Source organism: Sinocyclocheilus grahami, unplaced genomic scaffold (genome assembly GCF_001515645.1).
Source record: "Sinocyclocheilus grahami isolate Dianchi unplaced genomic scaffold, SAMN03320097.WGS_v1.1 scaffold323.1, whole genome shotgun sequence".
Lineage (NCBI taxonomy): Eukaryota > Metazoa > Chordata > Actinopteri > Cypriniformes > Cyprinidae > Sinocyclocheilus > Sinocyclocheilus grahami.
Genome location: NW_015505502.1, coordinates 69,432 through 92,316, shown reverse-complemented (window position 1 = coordinate 92,316; position 22,885 = coordinate 69,432). Strand labels below are relative to the sequence as shown.

Below are 22,885 nucleotides of genomic sequence, written 5' to 3'. Positions count from 1 at the left end.
CAAAGTAGTTTCGCTTTCACAACGAAACAGCGTCACACACCGCGGCCTTGAGTGAGCAGAGGCTGGTGGGCTAGAGAACGGCGCAGCCGGCGGATTTGACGAAGGAGTGTCCGGTGGGCTTGCAGCAACCACATGTGACGACCCCGGGCTGGACTGTGCTTCGTCCACGGTGAAAGCCGATCCGGCAATCCACAGCGCGAAGTTGATGTATTTCCTCAGCGACTGGCACGGATCAGCTCTAGGCATGACGAAGCGGATATCGTTCTCTTTCGGAAGGCCAAACAAAGTAGTTTCGCTTTCACAACGAAACACAGCGCCTTCACGACATGGTGGCAGCAACAATACTACAGCGAGAATAAAAGTTAAGCCTTCTTTCTTTGAGTGAACATTTGGGCAGCGTTATGCAAATCTTCTCACATAGTGAGGTAGATATGTGGAGGCGTGTTAGAACGAGCCGTTTTAGGTAGGCGTGGTTGACTCTTAACTTTTATAAAGAATATCTCTTTGGATTTGAGACTTTAGTCTTTGAGAGCTTGTAACCAAGAGCTTGTAACACTCCAAAGAGAAAGGAAAAATTTTAATCGTATCATATGACCCCTTTAACTCTTAGAAAAAAAGTAATTTACTACATCATTACATTACATAGGAGGAAGTATGTTAGTTAGTTTTGAATTGTGTTTCCTCAGGGCTTTTTTACAGTGTACGTTCAAAAAGCAATGTGTTACTTTATCTGTCACTTATAATCAGAATGAACGCATGTTACCTATAAAATGCTAACCCCAACACTTACCATGAGAGGAAGAACAGACAGTGGAGACAATTGGTGATGACGTAGAGTATAAGAGACAGAAACAAATACGTCTACAACTTTAGCAGCACCTCAACTGCTACACCTTTCAGAGGGCAGCGTCCACATAAAACAAACAAGACACTTTATAGGATCTTACAACACTTTGTACTTACAAACTACCAATGAACTCTAAACCTGAGAAAATATATGACCGACCATTTTCTTAAATCTCACTCACTTGTCTTCACAGCTGTGTTCTTCCTGTAGGAGTTTATCTCGGTTCAAGCCGATCTTCTCCAGCTCGTGGCTCAGCTTCTCCAGTTCATTACACTGCTGCTGCACCCTCAATTTCTCATTCACCAGCTCCTGCGCAACGAAATATGACCAGGTTTTTAAATCAGAACGTCATAATTTGATCTTCCAGTACATCAACAGACTTGGTGTCTGGTGACCTATGCCGGACTTTTCCAATCATTTAGTCCTTTTAAATTCTGCCCCATTCTTAAAACCAACTGCAAGCTTGCATTCAGATCTGCAGATCTGATAGAACCCGCCCTACTTTTTTAAATTTTCAATAATCTGTTTCACTCTGATGTACGACATAATACAGAAGAAATGATCTGGCACTAATGATACATTGCGACTTTAATATATCAGATAATTTGACCCTTTTAAGAAAAGGCAAGGTTAGCTCAGGTTGTAAAATGTGTGATGCAACTCCTCGAAAACATAACATTTATTATATTAATTCTTAGGGCTGTCAAATCGATAATCGTGATTAATCGCATCCAAAATAAAAGTTTGTGTTTACATGATATATGCATGTGTGCTGCGTATATTAATCTGTAATATATAAATGCGCACATACATGTATATATTTAAGAAATATATGTAATATATATTTATATATAATATACATCAAATAAATATGAATACATATATACATGTAAATAATTATTAAAATGTATGTGTATGTATGTGTGTAGAACACATGCATATATCATGCAAACAAACTTTTATTTTGGATGAGATTAATCGTGATTATCGATTTGACAGCCCTACTTTTAACCTACAAATACATTTATCTATTTTATGATTAATAATGTAATGATTATTAATAAAAAATTGATACATTTTTACTTGGTTACACCACTTAACATTTTTCAAAACCATATGAAACCAAAATGAAAACAAAGAGTACATTTATAAGAACTTGGTACATTTCAAATCAGACATTTGAAAGATTTATTTTTTCCTTATGGACTATCTTATATGTAATTGACTCATACTAAATGTGTCATACCTCTCTTAGTGTGGCCAGAGTCTTCTTATCTATGGTGGCCTGTTTCTGCAGGTCTTTGTTCTCTCTCTCCAGCTCTTTGAGTCTCTCAGAAGCCTCTTTAAGGCGAACCAGCTCTCTATTGAGAGCTGTGCTTTCTTTCTCCATGCTGGCCAGCCTGAGGCAGTTCTCTTCCATCGCTGTCTCCTTCACCTCCAACTGCTGCTTCAACCTACGTGTCTCCTTCTCCAGCTGCTTTTTCTCCTTCTCCACCTGGCCCAATTCCTGCTCCATTCCTCTCTTCTCTTTCTCCACTGCTTCCGCCCACGTCACCATCTGCCTCAACCCCTCTAACTCTCGCCGCAGATCTTTCATCTCTGCCTCATTCTGCCTCAGCTCGCCCTCCAGACCTTGAATCTTGGTGGCGCTGTTGTCCAGGGTCTGCTGGAGCCGTTGGTTTTCCTGGCTCAGGCTGCTGCAGTTTATTTCCAGTCTTTCGCTTCTCTTGGCTTGGGAGCGGAGCTCCTCCAGCGTGCGGCACATCTCCTCATGTTCCCGCTCTAGTTCGGCATGTTCCTGCTGTAATTGAGCCAGGCGAGCGGCAGCTGGCCGTAGGGTCTCCAACGCACGTCGCTGCTCCAGGTTCTCCTCCTCAAGTTGCTGGTGATCCTTCTCCAGAACAGCCAAGCGCAGGCTGGCATTCTGCGCTGTGTCAGCCAGCTTCTTCAGCCGGCGATTGTCTTGTTCCAGAGTAGCGTTCTCACACTCCAGAGCCTCGGTGCGTTCACTGCCAATCTTCAAGGAGGCGACTTCCCTCTGTAGCTGTTCTCGGACTCGCTCCAGACGTGCTAACTCCCTTTCCAGCTCCTCGCAGCGCTCTCCTCTTTCATGGAGAGAGTCAAGCTCTTTAGTCACCTGTCGTTTCTCAGCCTCCAGACGAGCTAGTTTACCACCCGTTTCAGAGATGGTCTGGTGGAGAATGCGGTTTTCTGTCTCCACCTCTCTCACACGAGCCTCACTGTTCACTTGAGCACGCTTCCGGAGGGAGTTCACAGCCTGGGTCAGGTGCTCTTTCTCCTGCTCCAATTCTGAGATCTAACAGGCCACACATGCAAACAAATGACATTTATGAATGAATAATTAATGGAATGTTATGTCCAACATGCTACACAATGGGCTAGGTTATCTTTCTTTAAAGAGCAGGTCATATGATATTTTAAAGTGTCCTAATATTCTGTTGGAGTCACCTACAACAGGTTTAAATGCATCTAAGGTCAGAAAACATTGTAATTTTCTCAGAATATACATTTAATATTAGAATCATTTTTCAATTATTTCGAAACGATTTGTTCGAAGCAGTTCTGAGCTTAGGAACTGTAAACCCCTACCTTCCATAAGCCTACTCTGCTCTGATTGGTCAGCTGGCCAAATCTGTTGTGATTGGTCTTTCCTTATACAATGCATGTCGGAAACAAAATGCCCATTTCCATAATACATTTTTTGCTGGCGGGGATTATGCAAATGTGTTACCTTGTGATGTGTATAGGTAACAGACAGAAGATTCGAAAATATGACAACTTGTTAAGGCAGTTGAGAGTCGACTCTTTCTTTTGAGAGACAATATCTTTATTTATCATGCACATTTTTTATTAACAACTTTGCAGACTGTTTACATTGAAGGATAGCTACGTTACAAACGGCAAAAATTCTATTTTTCGAAAACTCATATGACCTGCTCTTTAAATTTCTCACCTGTCTGTCTTTATCTGCCTGGATTGTCACTAGAGTTTTTTCCAGTCCTTGTTTCTCCTTTAGCAGTTCTTCTCCAAGGTTCTCCATGTCCTGAGTTGTCTGTTTCTCCTGGTCCAACTGGGACTGCAGACGCTCCAACTAAAACACACAACACAGAAAAGATCTCATCAGCATTCAATATTCTGGCTCTTAGTAAATAGCCAAAGGAAATGCAGAAATTAGATGTACCTTCTTGCTGAGGCTCTGATTCTCTCCTTCCAGTTCCAGTGCGTGCAGCTGACCTTCTTCCATGTTTATGGAAGCCTCTCTCAACTCCTGAATGGTGCTCTGAAGGCATTGGTTCTCCTTCTCCAGCTTCAACAGTCGGCTGGATGCGGTCTCGTTCAGTTCAAACACAAATGACTTACGGGCTGTAATAGGACAAGACACAAAAGAAAAAAACAATGTAGCTCTTTATTAGTAAGAGTCCAACATACTGACCAGACCAGATGAGGGGCATCAGCCAAAAATTGTGCCTTTTTAATAGAAGCACATCAGCTCCAAGATCTACCAATAATTAATAATAAAAAAATAATGCTACAGTATATTAAGTTGGATGTTAACTCCTTTATTGTTAACATTGTCTGAGATTTTAAACCCCCCTGTAAAGGTATTACATCAGCCATTAGCAATCCTACTGTTAAAAAATGTTTTTTTTAACAACTATAATTTTTTTTGTCTTGTTTCTTATATATCTTGTATATACTGTATTTATGTAGTAAGCATTTATACTCGTTTGAGATTTGAGCAATTTGAGTGGCAAACATCAAGCAGGCAGATGCTGAGTCACCCAAGCGTTACCCTCGAAACAATATGTATACACATCTAACGCTTACAAACAGCCTGAGGGTAGAGATATTTCAGGAACCAGTTTTTTAAAGCCAACATTGTCTTAGAGCTAATAAACTCCCAAAAATCTCCCATTTGTGCTTGCTTTATGTTTTTAGAAACTTCACATTCAAAAGCTCTATTAGTAGCAAATGAGCGTTTGTTCTGTGCATGAACAAAACGGCAAGATTCTCTGTTGGCAATATATTTGCATGGGGATGGGTCCTTAAAACAAATAAGCGACAAACAGAAAATAGGCCATCAGCACATGACCCAAATTTTACTCTTTATGCTGCGTTTTCTAAAGCATACTACAAACTCAAATTCTAAGTTTAAGAATAAAGTGAATGTTTCAGAAGGTTTCAAACTGAACTTCTGTGTGAAAGTGCTGTGGTGGACTCACCCTCGTTGACCTCATTGTTCTTGGCCAGTTGCTCCAGTTCCCAGCCAAGGTGAGCCGACTCGTTCATGCTTTGCTTCTGAGAGATCTCCAGCAACATGTTCTCCTCTAGCAACTCCTCTAGACGTTTCTTATCACTGTCCCTGTCCTAAACCACATCCAAAACAGGAACAATTACAATAGGGGCTGTGAAAAAATATTGATTCACAGATTCATTGTGATGCTTTCTCAAAAACTTCAACACACAAAAATATTATCAGAATTTTAACTATATACATTTTCATGTACACTGTACCCTTCAAATGTTTGGGATCATTAAGATTTTTAATGTTTTTAAAGAAGTGTCTTTTGCTCATCGTGGCTGCATTTATTTAATCAAAAATACAATAAAACAGTAATATTACGAAATATTATTACTATTTAAAATAACAGTTTTCTGTTTTAATATACTTTAAACTGGACTCAAATGAAGGTGTAGAACCATCTCAAGGATGCTCAGAAGAAATGGACAGCACCTGAGTTAAATATATGAGTGTCACAGCAAAGGGTCTGAATACTTAGGACCATGTGATATTTCAGTTTTTCTTTTTTAATAAATCTGCAAAAATGTCAACAATTCTGTGTTTTTCTGTCAATATGGGGTGATGTGTGTACATTAATGAGGAAAAAAAATTAACTTAAATGATTTTAGCAAATGGCTGCAATATAGCAAAGAGTGAAAAATTTAAGGGGGTCTGAATACTTTCCGTACCCACTGTAATTTATTCCTGTAGTGGCAAGCCTGAAATTTCATCAGCCATAACTACAGTCTTAAGTGTCACATGATCCTTCAGAAATCATTCTAATATGCTGATTTATTATCAATACTGGAAATATATTTCGTAACCTCTGATACTTTTTTTCAGGATTCTTTGATTAATAAAAAGTTAAAGGGCATTTATTAAAAATAGAAATCTTTTGTAACACCATAGCAACTGAGAAGAAGTTGTTGCATTGTTGCAGTGACAAAAATTAGCCAAAAATGTATTTTTGCAAGTTTTGACATGCTGCTCTCAGTGTGAATAGGCCTTAAACTAATATATGTCAGCAGTATGACATTACATAATGCATGTTGCCACCCAGAGTTGAAGGAACAATGGCATTCTTGTGGACAATTCCAGAGAACCCCTTAAGTATCAAAACTTCCACATACTTTAGAAATTAATCAACTAGGTCTACAGCATGTTTTATTGCCCCTACGTTACAAAACAATAAGATGAACCAATAATTATTTCATAATCACATTGTGAATCGAAACCAATTCGAATCGTAAGGTACATAAAGATTAAGATTCTCAACACAGGTGCATATACACACCACCAAAATAATTTCCCATAACACTTACAATTTCCATATCGTGCAATTTGGAGCGCAGCAGGAGGTTCTCTTTCTCCAGTTCGTGTAGTTTGTCACAGCGCCCCCTGGCTCCAGAAAGCTGCTCCTCCAGCATGGACTTTGTCTCCAGCAGCGTTATATTGTCTTCTCTTAGCTCCTGTATACAAAAGAGAGGCAAGGGAGAAAAATCAAGAGATGGGCAAAAAGAAAAGATCAAAAGGGATAGAGAGGATGACGACAGCAGACTGAGAGTGTCAGGGGGCTGTCAGTGACAGCTCAGGGCTTCAGCAGACACCTGAGGCATTATATCTGAGAAATAAAAGCAGCAGGGGCCCTCAGCAGGAAACTGTACATCAGTCACCTGCCAAAGAAACCAATTCCTACCTTTCTGATTTTTTCCAGGTAATGACAAAGATGCCCGGGTCTGTTTTTTATACAATGCTGAATGCTGGCGTTATTAAAATGAAAAAGAAATGTAACATAGCTTGGTGCGTGGTTACCTCTATGCGTGACTTGTAGAAATGGATATCGTTTAGCTTCTCTTTGCAGCGAGCCAGTTCGGTTTCCAGGCGATCCACTTTTCCAGCACGTTCCTTCAGAGCATCCACCTCATCACGGTACGCCCGCACCGAACGTGCCTCTGCCAGCAACTGCATGTTCTACTCACACACAAACACAACAGATGATAGTAACTGTTCACTCGATGATATTAGTAACTAGATGATAGTAACTGCTAGAGTAAAGTGTTTCCCAGTTTGAGTCGACCATGTGAAGTGTGAATTTAAGAAAACAAAGGGTCTTGATTTGATACCTCCTGCATGAGTTTCTGAATCTCTGCATCCAGGCACTCAATCTCGTTCTTGGCATCAATCAACTGCTCGGCCTTCTCCTCTCTGAAGAGAGCACATACACAGGAGTAAATGCTTACAATACTGATAAGCTCCACTACTGGACTACCAATAAATTGCCAAGGTAACATATTGGCCGATATTTGGCATTTTTTAATTATCACTGATAAGTTTTTCTGTTTGGTTGGTAAGTGTCAGAAGTGGGATTTTAACAGTACTGAGGGCTGTCAGTGAAGGTAGCTGCCCCAGTGAAGGTTGAAACAAGGCAAAACAAAAAGTGTTAACTGTACACACTTACAACTCTTGGCGTGAGCGCCGCAGTTTGGCCTTTGTGTCGGCCAGCTCCACAGTTAAATGCTGTCGATCTTCTTTAGACAGTAGGGTGACAGGGGATAGGGACGTGTGCTGAGGGCTAGGAAAGCCCAAGAGACTGGGAGGCTGCTGGGACTGAAGATAGTCCCTCTCCTGGGTCAGCTCTATGATCAGCTAAAGACACAAAACAGATCTATCAGCATCTAATCAGTCATGATCAATGTCTTGAGGAAGTTTAGTACAATTCCCTTGTAAAAATTGTTGTTGCTGCGGTTAATATCGGCATACCTCAGCAGACTCATCTCGCACGTCTATGAGTTTGCGTAGGTGAAAGGCCATGGTTCGAGACAGAGGGTCCAACTGCTCAGCAGGGATCTCCCTCACCTCCATCCACTGCAGGTCCAAGACATTCTCCTGGTTGTGAGTTACCTGTAATCAAGAGGGATTTTGCGCCTCCAATACATGTTCTACATACATGATATACTTAAGAAGTTATTGGCTGAAATCAGGGAAGCTCACTTCTTGAATATGCGTCACAATGGCGGCTTGTGTTTCAATGTCAAGCAGTTTGATCTTCTCAATCATTTCTTCTTTACGTTCACACTGTTGGGAGAAATGCAGAGAATGAGGAAAAATGGAAGGGATGGAAAGAGAAGGGGAAAGACATGAGAAGAGGATGGGAAAGGGAAAAGGGAAGAGGATTTGAAAGAGGAAGGAGACGGGAAGGTGAACGGAAGGGAATCACCTTCCCCCCAACAGGATGGGGAAGGAACCAGACAAGGAAGAGGAAGGTATGGGAAAGAGAAGAGGAAGGGGAAGGAAATGGAAAAGGAAGAGGAGGGAATTGAAAAGGGAGGAGGAACAAAGAAGGGAAAGGGAAAGAGGAGAAAGAAGAGGAAGGGAAATTATGGAAAGTTGAAGGCACAGAAAAGCAAAGAGGAAGAGGAAGAGGAAGGGAAATTGAAAGGGAAGAGAAAAGGTTGAGAAAAGGAAATGGGAGGACAATGAGAAGGGAAAGGGAAGAGAAAAAGAAAAAGAAAAGGGGAAGGAACCGGAAATGGAAATAGAAAAAGGAGGACGAAGATCGAAAAGGAAAAGGTGAAGGAAGAGATAAGGGAAGAGAAAGCAGAAGGGGAGAGGAAACGGGAAATTGTAAGGTAAGAGGTGTAGCATCTGGACCAATCAGACACACCATTTTTCATTTGATTTAACAAATCAATTACTCATTAGATTAACAAATCGTCACAGTCCCCTCACCAAATAAAATGGATGCCAGGATGTCGGCAACGACACCAGGCCCCCCTGGTTACCATGGCAACCCTGACACCAGATACATTTACGACCTAATGGAATTTAGGTGGAGAAATCACTGTCTTTTCCATAAGGAACCTCCCCAAGGCACAGTAGGAATGGACTTTTCTACTAATTAATTCATAGGAAAACTTTTATTTGAATGAACACACATAGCCTTCAGGTCATTGTGTATATTATTGCTGTCTTGTATATTATCTGTTGTATTATAGACTATTTTATGCATGCTTATGATAGAACCACTCATTCACGTAAACCTTACATATAACGTGTTTGGTCTCTATTAATTCGTATTCGGATGATCTAATTGAGAGTGTATATTGTATGTTTATACCTATGCAACATATTAGTGTTCTAAGAATCTTTAGTAATTTTGATCCAAGTTTCATAAGCAAATTACCACGCTTTCAAACAAAGGGTCATAAAAACTCCCCAGTATCTCAAAACTCCCACTTGTGACGTCAGCCTCTCTCATTGGACAAGCCCATCTTGAGATGCGTGAATCTTTGCAGACTTTAAAGGCCACACTTCATGTGACCCGTTTTATTAATTGATACATTAGGTATCATTTGCACCTTTTTACAAATGTGTGTTTGAACTAAGAATCTGATGTTTCCCTCGGGTAGATCTGCTGAATATTTCAATAACTTCATAACTTCATACTCTTATTTCTCTTCTCTTTAAAGGGTTAAGCTTTAACCCTTTCCTATACAAACTGTGTGTGTGTGTGTGTGTGTGTGTGTGTGTGTGTGTTAGACCAGTTTATGTGTTTATGTAGTATGTTGGACCAGTTTAAGTGTTTATGTAGTATGTTGGACCAGTTTAAGTGTTTATGTAGTTAATAAAACCTTACTTGTATCACACTTGACGTGGTTCATTGCTTGCTCATAACTGGAGTCACTTAATCATACAGATTTATGCTACAAGCTCTTTGTAGAATTGTACAGTAAGAAAGTTATTTCCCTTAACCAGGAAATTAACGTTCTTAGAACTGACAGACAGTTGACCCTGAGAGGTCAGCTAAATATCTACAGCGGATCTAAAATATTCATAATTAATTATAACTAGTTATGATTAATTATTCATATTTCCCATGAGCTGATTCGCTACAGAGGAAAGGGAAAGATGAATTATAAAAAGGACAAGGAAGAGGAGGAGGAAAAATAAGCAGAGAAGAGTTACAGTTTAAGACTACCACAGATGCTGTACAATCCAGATCACATATTGAAATAACTAGTCTGTGTATTTTATGAAATCAGCATTGCCCAAGAATTCATTAGTATGCCCTGATGGTGATTAGTCAAATAAACTGCTGGTACAGATGAAAGAGTGGGAATTAAGTCAGAGATGGAGCCCTTCTTTGAATAAAAGAATGCAGGAGATACTTTTAAAAAGGATAAAGACTGAGTTGTGTGCCTCGTGACTGGAATACTGTGAGAGGAAGTTAGGGTGCAGGATTAGACAAGCTCAAAGAGACTCTGAACAGAAAGCAAATCAGCAGGCAAATGTTACGCTGTGAAGTTTAAGGCTCTAAATCAATGTGAGCTGTTTATTCTCCATTCACAGAACAAGAAAAACCAGCTAGAGAGGGGGCTAAAAGTGTGAAAGTACCGGCCTGCACAGAACAGACACGTGAGATCCTCAATCCTCGGGAAAAGGAGGAGACATAAAAACATCTTAGCATATCTAACCCAACAATTTGTGCTGACTTCTCTGGGAAATATCTGGATGAATGCTTTATTTTGTAGCATAATGAGCGTGTGTTCATTTTTCTTTGGAAAAGCAGAGGCATGCCCGGGCATGGATATGATTTCCCGCACTGGTCTTTAAATGTGGGCTGGGGATTTCTGCTAGTTCAATCAGTTTACCTGAACAGCACAGCCCAGTATCAGCAACAGCAGTCTCTTCACCTCCTCCATGCTTTTACCTGAGGGAATGAAATGGTTAGAAATCACAAGAACTGAAAGTAAGATGCATAAATAAAACAACAGAAATGAAAGAAATAAACCTTAATTTTAGCTAAAAAGAGGAAGTTGATAGTTATGCCATAGTGATTTAGATTTCTTTTATTAAAGGGGTCATATGATGCTTTTTTAAAGATCATTATTTTGTGTATTTGGTGTAACAGAATATGTTGGCATGCTTTAATGTTCAAAAAACACATTCTTTTTCAAATACTGTACATTACTGTAGGTCCTCTATGCCCCGCCTCTCTCAAACGCTTCGTTTTCTACAAAGTCCCTCCTTCCGACAAGCGCAGTCTGCTCTGATTGGCCAGCTGACCCAGTGCATTGTGATTGGCCAAACACCGCAAGCACTCATCGGAAATGTAACGTCCCTTACCATAATCGCGAGCTTCATCTTTCAAAATAAATGCAAAGACAGAGTCCGAAAGGGGAACGGGGGCGCGTGACAGACACAGTGATGAAGCTGGTATGTGTTTGCAGTACACAAGCCACGGTTAAGACAGCTGACTCCACTGTGATGTGACCCCCCCCCTCTCTCTCTCTATCTCTCTCCGTAACACTCCAAAGAGAAAGGAAAACTTGAAATCGCATTATATGACCTCTTTAAATATTTTCAGCCCTGTTTAAGTACTGATTTCAGTGTTGTTAGTGTTAGCTAAAAATAAAAATTTTCACGTTAATTGAAATAAAGCAAAAAAAAAAAAAAGATAAATAAATAAAACAGAAAAATAAATAAAATTAAAAAAATTAAAATTACAAATGTTGCCTTGGCAACTGAAATATCTTAAAACAATATTCAAATGATATTTTAATATTTTATAATACATTTGAAATGCTAAAATTACTAAAACTGAAATAAAAAATAAAGCAAAACATAAATATTTAAAAAACAAAAACTAATAAAAATGTAAAATGCATATACCAAAATGTAAAAGTAAAATTAAAATGGGAATACAGAATATAAAAATAAAAGCTAATTCAAAATATTAATAAATACTATAATATTACATAAATAATACTAAATAACACTGATTGTTTTATTATTGAAACTGTGAAACTGGAAACTATGGTTATCATGATTTAAGAGAAGTATGTTTTCAGTCAAACCTCACAGCTAAAGGGTCAGTGCCATCACTGTTGTTCAATGTCAAAACAACTCGCTCTAGCAGTTTGAATATTAACAAAATATTCAATTTCTCCTGAGCCATAAACCTTGAAGAGAAGATGTGAGAGAGATTTTTGGATTTGCTTTATACTGTGGAGATGGCCATCAGCGTTGACTAATCTGTTGACTAGGAAAAAATCTTTAAAAACGAGTAGCGAAAACGAAAATATTACCAGCACAAACAAACAAACCTATTTGGGGTCAATTTTGGAGCAGTGGGGGGCTGAGTGACCTCAGAAAATGAGCAATAAATATTATTTTAATATCTTAAAAACCGAAGCAGCACAAACTAATTTTTTTATGGCACAAACCAGCACAAACGAAGCACAAACAAACAAGAAAATTTTTCGTGAATTTGGAGCAGGGGCTGAGTGACGTCATCGCCTATAATTCAGTGTCTAATATTTTAAAAACCGAAGCAGCACAAACAAAACTTTTACCTGCACAAACGAAGCACAAACGATTGAGCCTGTTTTGGGTGAATTTGGAGCATGTGGGGGGCTTGTGACGTCCTCGCATATAATTCAATGTCTAATATTTTAAAAACCGAAGCAGCACAAACAAAACTTTTACCTGCACAAACGAAGCACAAACGATTGAGCCTGTTTTGGGTGAATTTGGAGCATGTGGGGGGCTTGTGACGTCCTCGCATATAATTCAATGTCTAATATTTTAAAAACCGAAGCAGCACAAACGAAACGTTTACCTGCACAAACCAGCACAAACAAACGAGACTATTTGGGGTGAATTTGGAGTATGTTGGGGGGCTGAGTGACCTCAGAATGACCTATAAATATTATTTTAATATCTAAAAAAAACCAAAGCAGCACAAATGAAAATTTTTACAGCACAAACCAGCACAAACGGAGCACAAACGATTGAGACTGTTTTGCCGACGTTTTGCGTTGGGTGGGGGGCCAACTTCACGGAGGTTCTTTACCGTGTTTGATTTGACAGCTCCACTGCGATGGGGTGTGTAACATTCACATGCAGTCAGTGTTTTCATACCATTTAAAACTGAGGACACAAAATGTTACAAAACACACCAACTCTTTCACAATTACACAAACCCTTTGAGGTAAAGCTATTTTGAATTACTTTTTCGAAGCTTATGTCTGTGTGCTGGTAAGTTTGTTTGTGCCTGGCAGTCTTAGAGTAATAAATACTCTGGAGAGAATGGATTGGGTGTGGGGGTGCCATCACCATAGTGACCGCTTGTTGCTACAGCGTACCCCCTTTACACAGACAGCAGAGGAGGAGCCGTGGGGAAAAGACTCTATTGTCCATTACAAGTGAAGCTTAATGTAAAAACACAAACATCAGAGGGGTAAAGTTGCACAGGTAACACAAGATTCAAGACATTCACCAGCACACACAAAACCCATCCCTGAAACCTCTATAAAATCTTATTGACTTCTGTGAGGGTAAATATATATTTATTATACAGTCAGTTTTTCCTGATGACATTACTTCCTTACATAATTTCATGACCAGAATGTGGTCACAAGTAGCCCACTGAACCAATATGTGCAGACATTAACTAATACAGCACACAGGAGAAACACAAGCATCACAAACATGACACCATATCTATGATAAGGGTTATTTTTGTATATGCAAAACCATTATAACGCATCCTGTAGGCAGCAACAATGAGCAGAGAAGGAAATCTTGTCTATGCACACTCATAAAGGTCAACCTGCAGATCAGAATCACATCTCAACATAATAAAGGACTGTTATGCGTGACTGTTGTCAATGTGTATTTTGGAGTAGAACCGCAGACGTGCAGAAGTGATCATGTGTCAGGGTCACCTAATATGAAAGCAATTTAAATGCAAACCTTACAATAAAAACAGAAGTTTACTATAACTCTCTTAGCTAGTATAACATTTTAAACAGTTAAAGTAGTGATATCTGAACTACTAACAACTGGCCATTCTGAGATTAATCAGCTGAAAATGTCAATTTCTTTGTTTTCCGATATTTTTTAGAACATTTTGAGAGTTAAATCCAGTATTTTTTCTACATCTCATTTCATCGTATATCTTTATATTCATTTTACATATTTTATTACAATGCTGTTATTTCCTACATAACTGTTCTCTACTGTCAACAGCAGGATCCAAAGTCAGAGCACAGGCCTGGGCTTGGTCTTATAAAGCTTCCTCTGGCCTTTCTCCTTTCCTCCTGCCATTGCAAGGTCCACAGCACACGTTTCCTTCCCCAGAGAGACTGAACCCTGTCCGCACACCCCGTATCAGAAGGTGAGAGGGTGTTTATGAAGGCTGGATTGTGTGTGTGTGTTTGAGGTGATGAATGAGGAGGTTTGTTTAGTAGGGCGTCTGTTTTGCTTTGGGCCACAGTTAAACGTGGTAGTACGTGATCTATAGTGACGATACAGCAACTGATCAAGATAGAAAGAAACTAAAAGTATGCTGATAGTGGGGTGAATCTACAGAATGAGTCTACATACATGTGTGTAAAAAATGAGCAATCAAATGAATTAAAGGGGTCATATGATGCGATTTCAAGTTTTCCTTTCTCTTTGGAGTGTTACAAGCTGATTGTGCATAGATAAGATCCCTGAAGTTGCAAAGACTAAAGTCTCAAACCCAAAGAGATATTCTTTATCAAAGTTAAGACTCTGCCACACCCCCCTAAAACGGCTCGTTCTAACACACCCCCACATATCTACCTCACTATGTGGAAATATTTGCGTAATGCCGCCCAAATGTGCACGCAAAGAAAGGCGGCGTGGTTTCAGTAACCGCAGTTAATGTTGAAGCAGCCATGTCAGGGAGACGCTGTGTGTTTCTAGGCGAAAGCAGAAGCACTTTATTTGGCCTTCCGAAAGGAGATGCATTTAGGAATATTTAAGATTACTTACAACAGAACAGCAATGCATTTTATGGATGACCGTTTCGTGCACCTAAGAGAGGAGGTAATTCTGACTTTGCTATGCCAATCTGGCGCTTCTGAATCAGCTACTGTTTTGTTATTAGTTTAAGTATTTGCTATTATACCAAATGCGGAGTTTTGCACATCGTGTGTGTGTGTGTGCGCGAGCGAGCGAGAGAGAGAGAGAGAGGGGGGGGGGGGGGTCACATCACAGTGGAGTCAGCTGTCTTAACCGTGGCTTCTATGTCTGTCACGCGAATCTGTTGGTCTTTACATTTATTTTGAAAGCTGAAGCTGCGATTAGATGGTAAGGGGCGTTACATTTCCGACGAGTGCTTGCGGTGTTCGGCCAATCACAATGCACTGGGTCAGCTGGCCAATCAGAGCAGACTGCGCTTGTCGGAAGGAGGGACTTTGTAGAAAACTAAGCGTTTGAGAGAGGCGGGGCACAGAGAACCTACAATAATGTACAGTATTTGAAAAATAATGTGTTTTTTGAACATTAAAGCATGTCAACATATTCTGTTACAACAAATACACAAAATAATGATCTTTAAAAAAGCATCATATGACCCCTTTAATGAATTAGCTCATGCCAACTTTTACTATATTGTACTTTTTCCATTTTCAATTTCTTATTGCACTTTTGATGAAAACAAGATATATGAAACTAAAATTGTTTATTTTCTTGTGATATTCTGTCCCCAGTTTATTCTGTTACCATCACACACCCCCCTCCCCCCCTTTAAAATTAGTGAACTATTTAATAAAAGGCACCATCACCTTTTCAATGAGTAAACACTTCAAGGACAAGTTAAAGTATATCAAGTTAAGTATATAAATTTGTATCCCTTTATCATATGTCTTGTTAGGTTTTTCAGAAGGGAATAATCTTAAAATGTCAACTCTGTTACCATGATTTTTTTTAAATAAACAACTGAAAACTGGATTTTGTAGAAACACCAGCATCTTTCTAAAAATAACCTTTTACAAACATAAATATATAGTTAGACTCTAGATGGCACATTCTGACGGGGTGTTAACGTAACTGATGATATTCAGAGAATTAAACGACTTGGCACAAGCTGATTGGTTCATGCTGCATATGCAGCCAATGAGCTTACTGCCTTGCATTTATATGGCTGGCTAGCATTCACTTGAGATTTCTGCAGCGTGCTTTCAGAGTTCTCTGAAACCCTACACCTTCCCCAGCTCCACCTGTATAGATCTGCTACGGGGTTATTTTATATGCCTTTTGTGCAGCAGCAGTATGTCTTAAATACTCATGGCACTGTATCGCCATATGCATTGGCAGTAGCACGTTCCTGTACTTGCTTGCAGCAGCAGCAATAATCTACAACTACAGCAATAACCAACAGCAGCAGCAATTCAGCAGCAGTGTAGCAGATCTATTCCGCCAAGACCAAATACATTAACATTGTCATATCCATCACCATGCTAAAATGCTCCTAGAGTTGTCATGATTGAAATATATTTTACGACTCTGATCTTTTAATTTCCAATTAAACTGTAAAGCCATCAACCCAGTTACCATTAATCATGTTAGCTTTATGAAGGTATTTACAGTAAAGGTATCCTAACATATATTCCAGTTTAATTTTATATGCATGTTTTATTTTAACATATGTTCTAATTTAGCTTGAAATGGCACAATGCATTTTATTAACACATATGTCCGATAGAATTAAAAAATTCACTTAAAATACTGGAAAGACACCTGTTTTGTAGAATGATCGAGTGGCTTATTTACAATATTATGAATGAGCGATACCTGATAATGGGTCCTTGGCGATGGCCAGCACATTGGGCAGGTTCATGAGGATGAGCTGCTGAAGATGCTCCTGAGAGAAAAAAGAAAACATTCTCATTGTAAACAGGTAGAACACTGTGATGGCACCTTAAACATTTGACCTATGTAAAAGGACAACAGTGAGGGGCGAAGTAGGAGAAGTTCAAGATGGCAGCCATCCTGAGAGATGGACGGGTGTCAATATTTGGGGCGAGAAACTAAAACAGGGTCACTGGTAACGTGGGAACAGGAAACTTCTACTAACCAACAGACAGGCAGGAAATCATACTGGAAATGGGAAACATTAGCGGCCCCAGACGAGGAATGTCTTGGGTGGGGAACATCAAATTCCGGCATATGGGCAAAATATGAGCTAGACAATATTTAAAAAAAAAAAAAAAACCTTCATAAGAAAAAAAGTGCCATCCAGACCTGAGGGAATAAATGTCTAGATATGCAGGGCTGCACGTATGCCCATGTACAAATGAAATTACTTCAGGCACAATGGCCTCCAGGGTAACTAAGCTCTGCAAAGTACACAAAAGGACAAGACCAAACAGATCCAATTGACCAAACCCTTCATTCCAAAACACTTAGATAAGAGCACTGAATCAGTGACAGAATTACATACCTGATTTATTGTTTTTGTGCAACTGACAAGAAACTATTTTTCAGAATCATTTCTAAAAGTTCAACCATGCTTTCCCACAAATCATGAGGGGAATCCATATATGTACATAGACTTTTTTTCTTCGCATAAAACATTACATTTTATTTTACACATTACATTACTTGTATATTAAATACATTTTCCTACTATCCCTCTATCACTAAAAATAGTCCAAGTTTTAAAAACACATGTAGAGTCTTTTTTCTTTCCATTCCATTGTGGTTCATGGCTGTTTTTGAATGGAAAAACACATCTTGCATAAACCAGCCTGATTAGACAGGCAGCCCGCTGACTAGTCAATCTTCAAAATATGTAGTTCTGCACATCCGCAGCTTCAAAGGCATGCTGTAAGCAAATGGACACACACTCTCACCCAAGTGCATGGCTACACAGCTAATTAGAAAATGTGCTATCCCAGTTGACATCAACAGGCCCGGACCCCCTACTGACAACTCCATCTCCATCTCAGAAGAGTGACTCCCAGGGGAGGTCTTTGTGTGTAGAGAGAGACCAACAGAGATGTGACCCTCATCCAGTATAATAGAGGCGGCCCAGCTGAGGCCGGGGCCAGACTACACTGCCTTTGTCAAAACAGAGGCCTGCGAGCATTTCTTTCTTTACTGCTGTCCTTCTCAAGCATGCTCATTCACAAACACTGAGCATACTTCATAAGTAACGAACCCAAAACTCTACTTTATCTTCTACTTTGTCCATTAGTATTTAGAGCACCGTAGCCAAAGGACTTTCAATGCATCAATTTGAATGTTTTCTAGTGATAAACCAGTTAATAGGCTGACAAACTCTTTGAATTGTTATGAGACACATGACACGAGAACTAATTGATTCTGACATTATTGACATCATCATTTTTAATTTTCATTTAAATGCTTCATTTAAATATATGCAAGCAGAAATGGTATTTGTAAAGCTATGATGGAGGAATTTTCAGAGAAACTTGACTTAAATTCCATTTTATTCCAGATGTCATTGGCAATATTAAATCATTAGTGTTAATATGTGAATATTATATTAAAATTAATATGAACTATTAACTTATTGAGATTTAGATGATCGGTGATGGCAAATGTAATCTAAAAAAACACAAAAAATGGGATATACGAGCATGTACAGTACAATTAAATATGAAATACTGGCCAATAAATATATCCAATATCAAATTATACAAATATATTTTTAAAAATTTGTTGACCAAAAACAATTTTGTACCATTGTATCATCCATAAAGTGTGGTCATATTAACGCAATGTTGTTGAAATTGGCTGTCATTTACTTTCAGCAAAATTTTGAGGGCAAAAAAGTCTTACATATTGACACATAGAAATTACTTTCAAACCAAGCAACTTTCTGTTCAAGACCACCTTTAACCCATTGCAAAATCTGCATGTGGAAATCTATTACCCTAACATGAAACTCCAGATCAAATTCCAGATTATTAAATCAATTTAAAATGGCTTGAAATGAATTTTGCCTGTGGAACTACACTGAACCACAGTAAATGTGACGCACCTGTAGACGTATGGACTATTTTTACATTTTAGCATTTGCTTTGTCCTTTGAAGAGTTTGAGAGCCATGGACACAATAGACTAAACACTGTTTGGAAAAAAGAGCATCAACATTCTGCTAAACTTCTCCTTTTATTGTCCACAAAAGAAACAAAGTCATACGGCTTTGTAATAGCATAACTGCATAAGCATCTGAGTTTTCTTTTTTTGGTGAACTACTCTTTTCAGAAATTCACTCTAGTCCAAGTCTATTGTATTGCAATGCATTTATACATCACCTTTACATCCGAGACTCTGCTCTCTGCATATCAACCTGTAAAAAAACCCTAATGTTTATTTCTTTTCCCTGAATGCAAGACAACCCTTAAAATCCACTTGAGTAGTCTTGTCGTTCCTGTATTTTCAGGACCACTGATGTAAGACCACTTCTGCGATAACTATGCACAACAGAACAAGCTAAGCACTCTGGGATGAAACTTGAGTGTTTTTGACTGACAGCCAGTCTGGTGTGTATAATTACATAAAGAAGCACGTTTCAACCTGAGAAGGGAAAAAAATGCTCTTTACGGTGTTTGATTCGACAGCTGCACTGCGATGGGGTGTGTAAAGTTGTGTCCCGTTAAGCTTTCTCTCCATAAACACCTCATTCTTTAATTGCCAGTTAACCTGATCATTTCTACGCTGCTAAATTCAAGCAGGCCAATTACTAGATTTGAGTCATATGCAAGACGAGGAGGCTTTCGTGCCAGAGTTAGTATCTGGTTTCAACTAACAGCTGAGGATGGGAAAAAAACTATGAAGGATCAGTTAACACTTCTTGCCTGACAGAGACGGGATTAGGGAACTTAAGGTGCCTACACCATTTCAGATACATTACGACTGTAGAAACTACTGCAAATACACACAACAAAACAGGGAAGAACTGTAAATGTAATATCACCACAAAGATAACCTTTCATCATAGCAGATAATAACAAGACGACACCGGCCTGGACCTGCAATTGCATCATTATTGAAAATTACCTGCCTGAAGTAAATTATTGATGGGCATGTATCCATATCACAAGGCCGACTAGGTGTTTGTTAAAATACTAACCTCACATATTCTCTCAAAAGCCCTTTGAAAACAAAATGACTGTTAAAAGGAACACAAAAATTATATAAAATGGAGGAAACTCAAAGCAAAAAGAGCCAATTATGATTTCACACAGAGGAAATATGGGAGTGTTGGTTTTGCCGGCCTCCTAAACTTCACTCAGTATTCAAACGGCATTTTCCACTGTAAAATCAGCGCAAGAAAGATAACCTCAGCACCTTCATAATTTGTTACGCCTCTGGAACATCCACAAAAAATGGTGGTTTGGCATATGTCTTCATGAAGTCATTGTGCAACTGGGTGAGAATAGTTGGAAAGTTTCATAGAAAGAGTTAATTTCCTCTGTTGCTGTGTGGAACAATGCCTGAACACGTGTCCTGTTTTCACGGAGGTACACACTGGTATCTGCCCAACCCCTGCTGGGTTCAGGATTACATGCCAGTGCGGTCAACACACGATCATTATCTATATACTGGGAGTGTGAGTTGGCATTCAGAACTCTTTTGACACTAATCAGTCTAAACTGATATTAAAAACAACAAAATTAACCTCATTTACTTTCTTCATAAACGTTCCTGCTCTGATTGTCCATGTTTCATCAGTGCATGTTATTTTACAGAAAAATTTAAATAATTATTAGTTAACAAAATGTAACTTTTCCCACATGTCTGCTCACCTAACCAAAGCTGTATGGGCTGGAAACAATAAAATTAACCAATTATATCATAACCTAAGATGATTCCCTCTAATCACATCCTGATTGATAAAACCAAGTCTCACCCTACATTACTTCTTGCTTAAAATGTAAAATTTGTGTTGCGAATGCAGTTATGTTATGTGACATTTTCAGAGTTATAAAAAAATTCAATTTCATATAAATGCTGTTCTAAACTTTCTATTCTATTCTATTCTGTGATAATAAGAAATGTTTCTTGATCAGCAAATCAGCATATTAGAATGATTTCTGAAGGATCGTGTGACACTGAAGACTCGAGTAATAGCTGCTAAAAAACAGCTTTATTAAAAAGTTGTTTTAAATAATAATATATCACAATATTACAGTTTTTCCTGTGTTTGATTAAATAAAATAAAGGTTGCCTTGCTGTGCATAAGAAACTTCATTAAAAAAAACACAATATTTTACAGTAATTATCAAAAATATTTGACGTTTAGTGCACTTCTTTAAAGGACTCGTTCCAGGAGGAGAAAGAGAAATTGACAAATAAAAGAAGCTAAAGAGAGCTCTTCATCTGAGATGAAAGGATGGAGGGAGAAAAGGGCTGGACTCCTCTTCAGTAGTATTAATCAATAGCACAGCAGTGATGGAGCTCTGGCATCAACACACTACTGCCAATCACACTTTTCCTCAAAAAGTGCCTCAAAAAACATCCAGCTTCATCAACAGATTCTCATCTGCCAAATTAGGCAATACTAGAAACCAAAATGGTCTCAGAAAGTCCAGTCCTCTAAACTGGTCAGGGTCACCGAGTATGTATTTGCGCCCTGTGAGGATGTTATTTTGGTTTACAAATTCAAGGAAATACTTGGAATGATGGGTAGAAATTCAAAGCAAAATGACCGTTCATGTTTAGCACAATGCAAACATGACTAGAATAGGCCAAGCTCGGATGAATATAAAAAAAAGTGAGTAAAAGGAGTATTGAGTGCCATTGTGTTCCATTCTGAGACTGCAGCCATCACAGATACAGGAATGAGGAAACACAAGAGTACTTCACACGAGAAACCAGAGAATTGTAGTGACGGTCCCTGCTACTGGACAATAAACAAACTTACACAGAAGGCTTATTTCACTAAACTTGTTTTCAGATTGAAAAGGTTTTATTTATTTTGAAAATCTGAACAAATCCAGCATAATAGTGCAACCATTCAATAATAATCGCAATGTTATTACACTCAGTTTAAGGAATACCAGTTGGGTGCTTTTGAAGGGGTTTCATAATTTTTAAATTAAAAGAAATTTACATTGAAATTTGTATTTGTTTACATTCGATTTGTGTGTTATTTTATATGCAAACTAGGGGTGTCGCAATATACAGGTGTTAGCGATAAACATGATATTTTTTAAAAAAATTAAGTGATACCCATGCTAATATTATAAATAATCTGTTGGATTTGACTGATAACATTTTTTTCATTGAATTTAATCCTATTGTTTTAAATAAAGTGTATTATGAGTTTTCAGTGTATCTGAAAGCTGTTTATTTTTTAATACAATATTTTAATGGTTTATTAAAATGACTGTCTGCACAGATATGTTATGGTTTTGTATTAAAAGTTTTGTTTTCAGTAAATGTGACTTAGAAAGTGGGAAAAAGTGTAATTTTACATTGGAGAAAAGTAAGGCAAACGTCTCCCATAGTCATAATTGCCACAAGTATACTGGTATCAAAAAGGGGCTGATCAATGGCCATGGTGGTCCTCTCAGATGAGGTCTCCTATGTTACAGTGACCCATATTGCAGTTGTGCCTGAGGGTTCTTCACTGAATATGCAATGGAGAAACCAACAAATAATCAATATCTAATTCACCAGACCAAGTCACGCCACATGTTCACCTTGGGCTGTGTGAACTCGCTCATATAGAAAGTGTCTATGACTGTTTATACCCGTTTGTGTTATTGAAAGTAAAGGTCAATTTCACCAAATGTGTGGCCCCATTTCTGTCTCTACTCCATGACCCAGTGTTCTATATTCACTCTAGTGTGGAGTAAACCACATGCTGACTACAGTTCTGTTCTTCAACACACACTAGGGCTGGGCGATATGACGATATTATCGTATATCGTCGAGGTCTCGTAA

At 38.6% G+C, this 22,885-nt stretch overlaps 1 protein-coding gene across 1 annotated transcript in view; it reads right to left on the bottom strand.

Moving 5' to 3' along the window:
* The window catches only part of LOC107602261 (protein Daple), a 69,408-nt gene that overhangs the window by 28,131 nt on the left and 18,392 nt on the right, over positions 1-22,885 (bottom strand). Inside the window, exons 4-16 of the mRNA XM_016294722.1 lie at positions 16,758-16,827; positions 10,802-10,860; positions 8,142-8,225; positions 7,911-8,051; positions 7,609-7,796; positions 7,274-7,355; positions 6,963-7,121; positions 6,473-6,619; positions 5,092-5,236; positions 4,050-4,231; positions 3,822-3,959; positions 2,094-3,164; positions 1,029-1,156 (exon numbers count right to left, since the gene is read on the bottom strand). Coding sequence (XP_016150208.1) covers positions 1,029-1,156; positions 2,094-3,164; positions 3,822-3,959; positions 4,050-4,231; positions 5,092-5,236; positions 6,473-6,619; positions 6,963-7,121; positions 7,274-7,355; positions 7,609-7,796; positions 7,911-8,051; positions 8,142-8,225; positions 10,802-10,860; positions 16,758-16,827 — 2,594 coding nt within the window. The remainder of the gene's footprint in view (positions 1-1,028; positions 1,157-2,093; positions 3,165-3,821; positions 3,960-4,049; positions 4,232-5,091; positions 5,237-6,472; positions 6,620-6,962; positions 7,122-7,273; positions 7,356-7,608; positions 7,797-7,910; positions 8,052-8,141; positions 8,226-10,801; positions 10,861-16,757; positions 16,828-22,885) is intronic.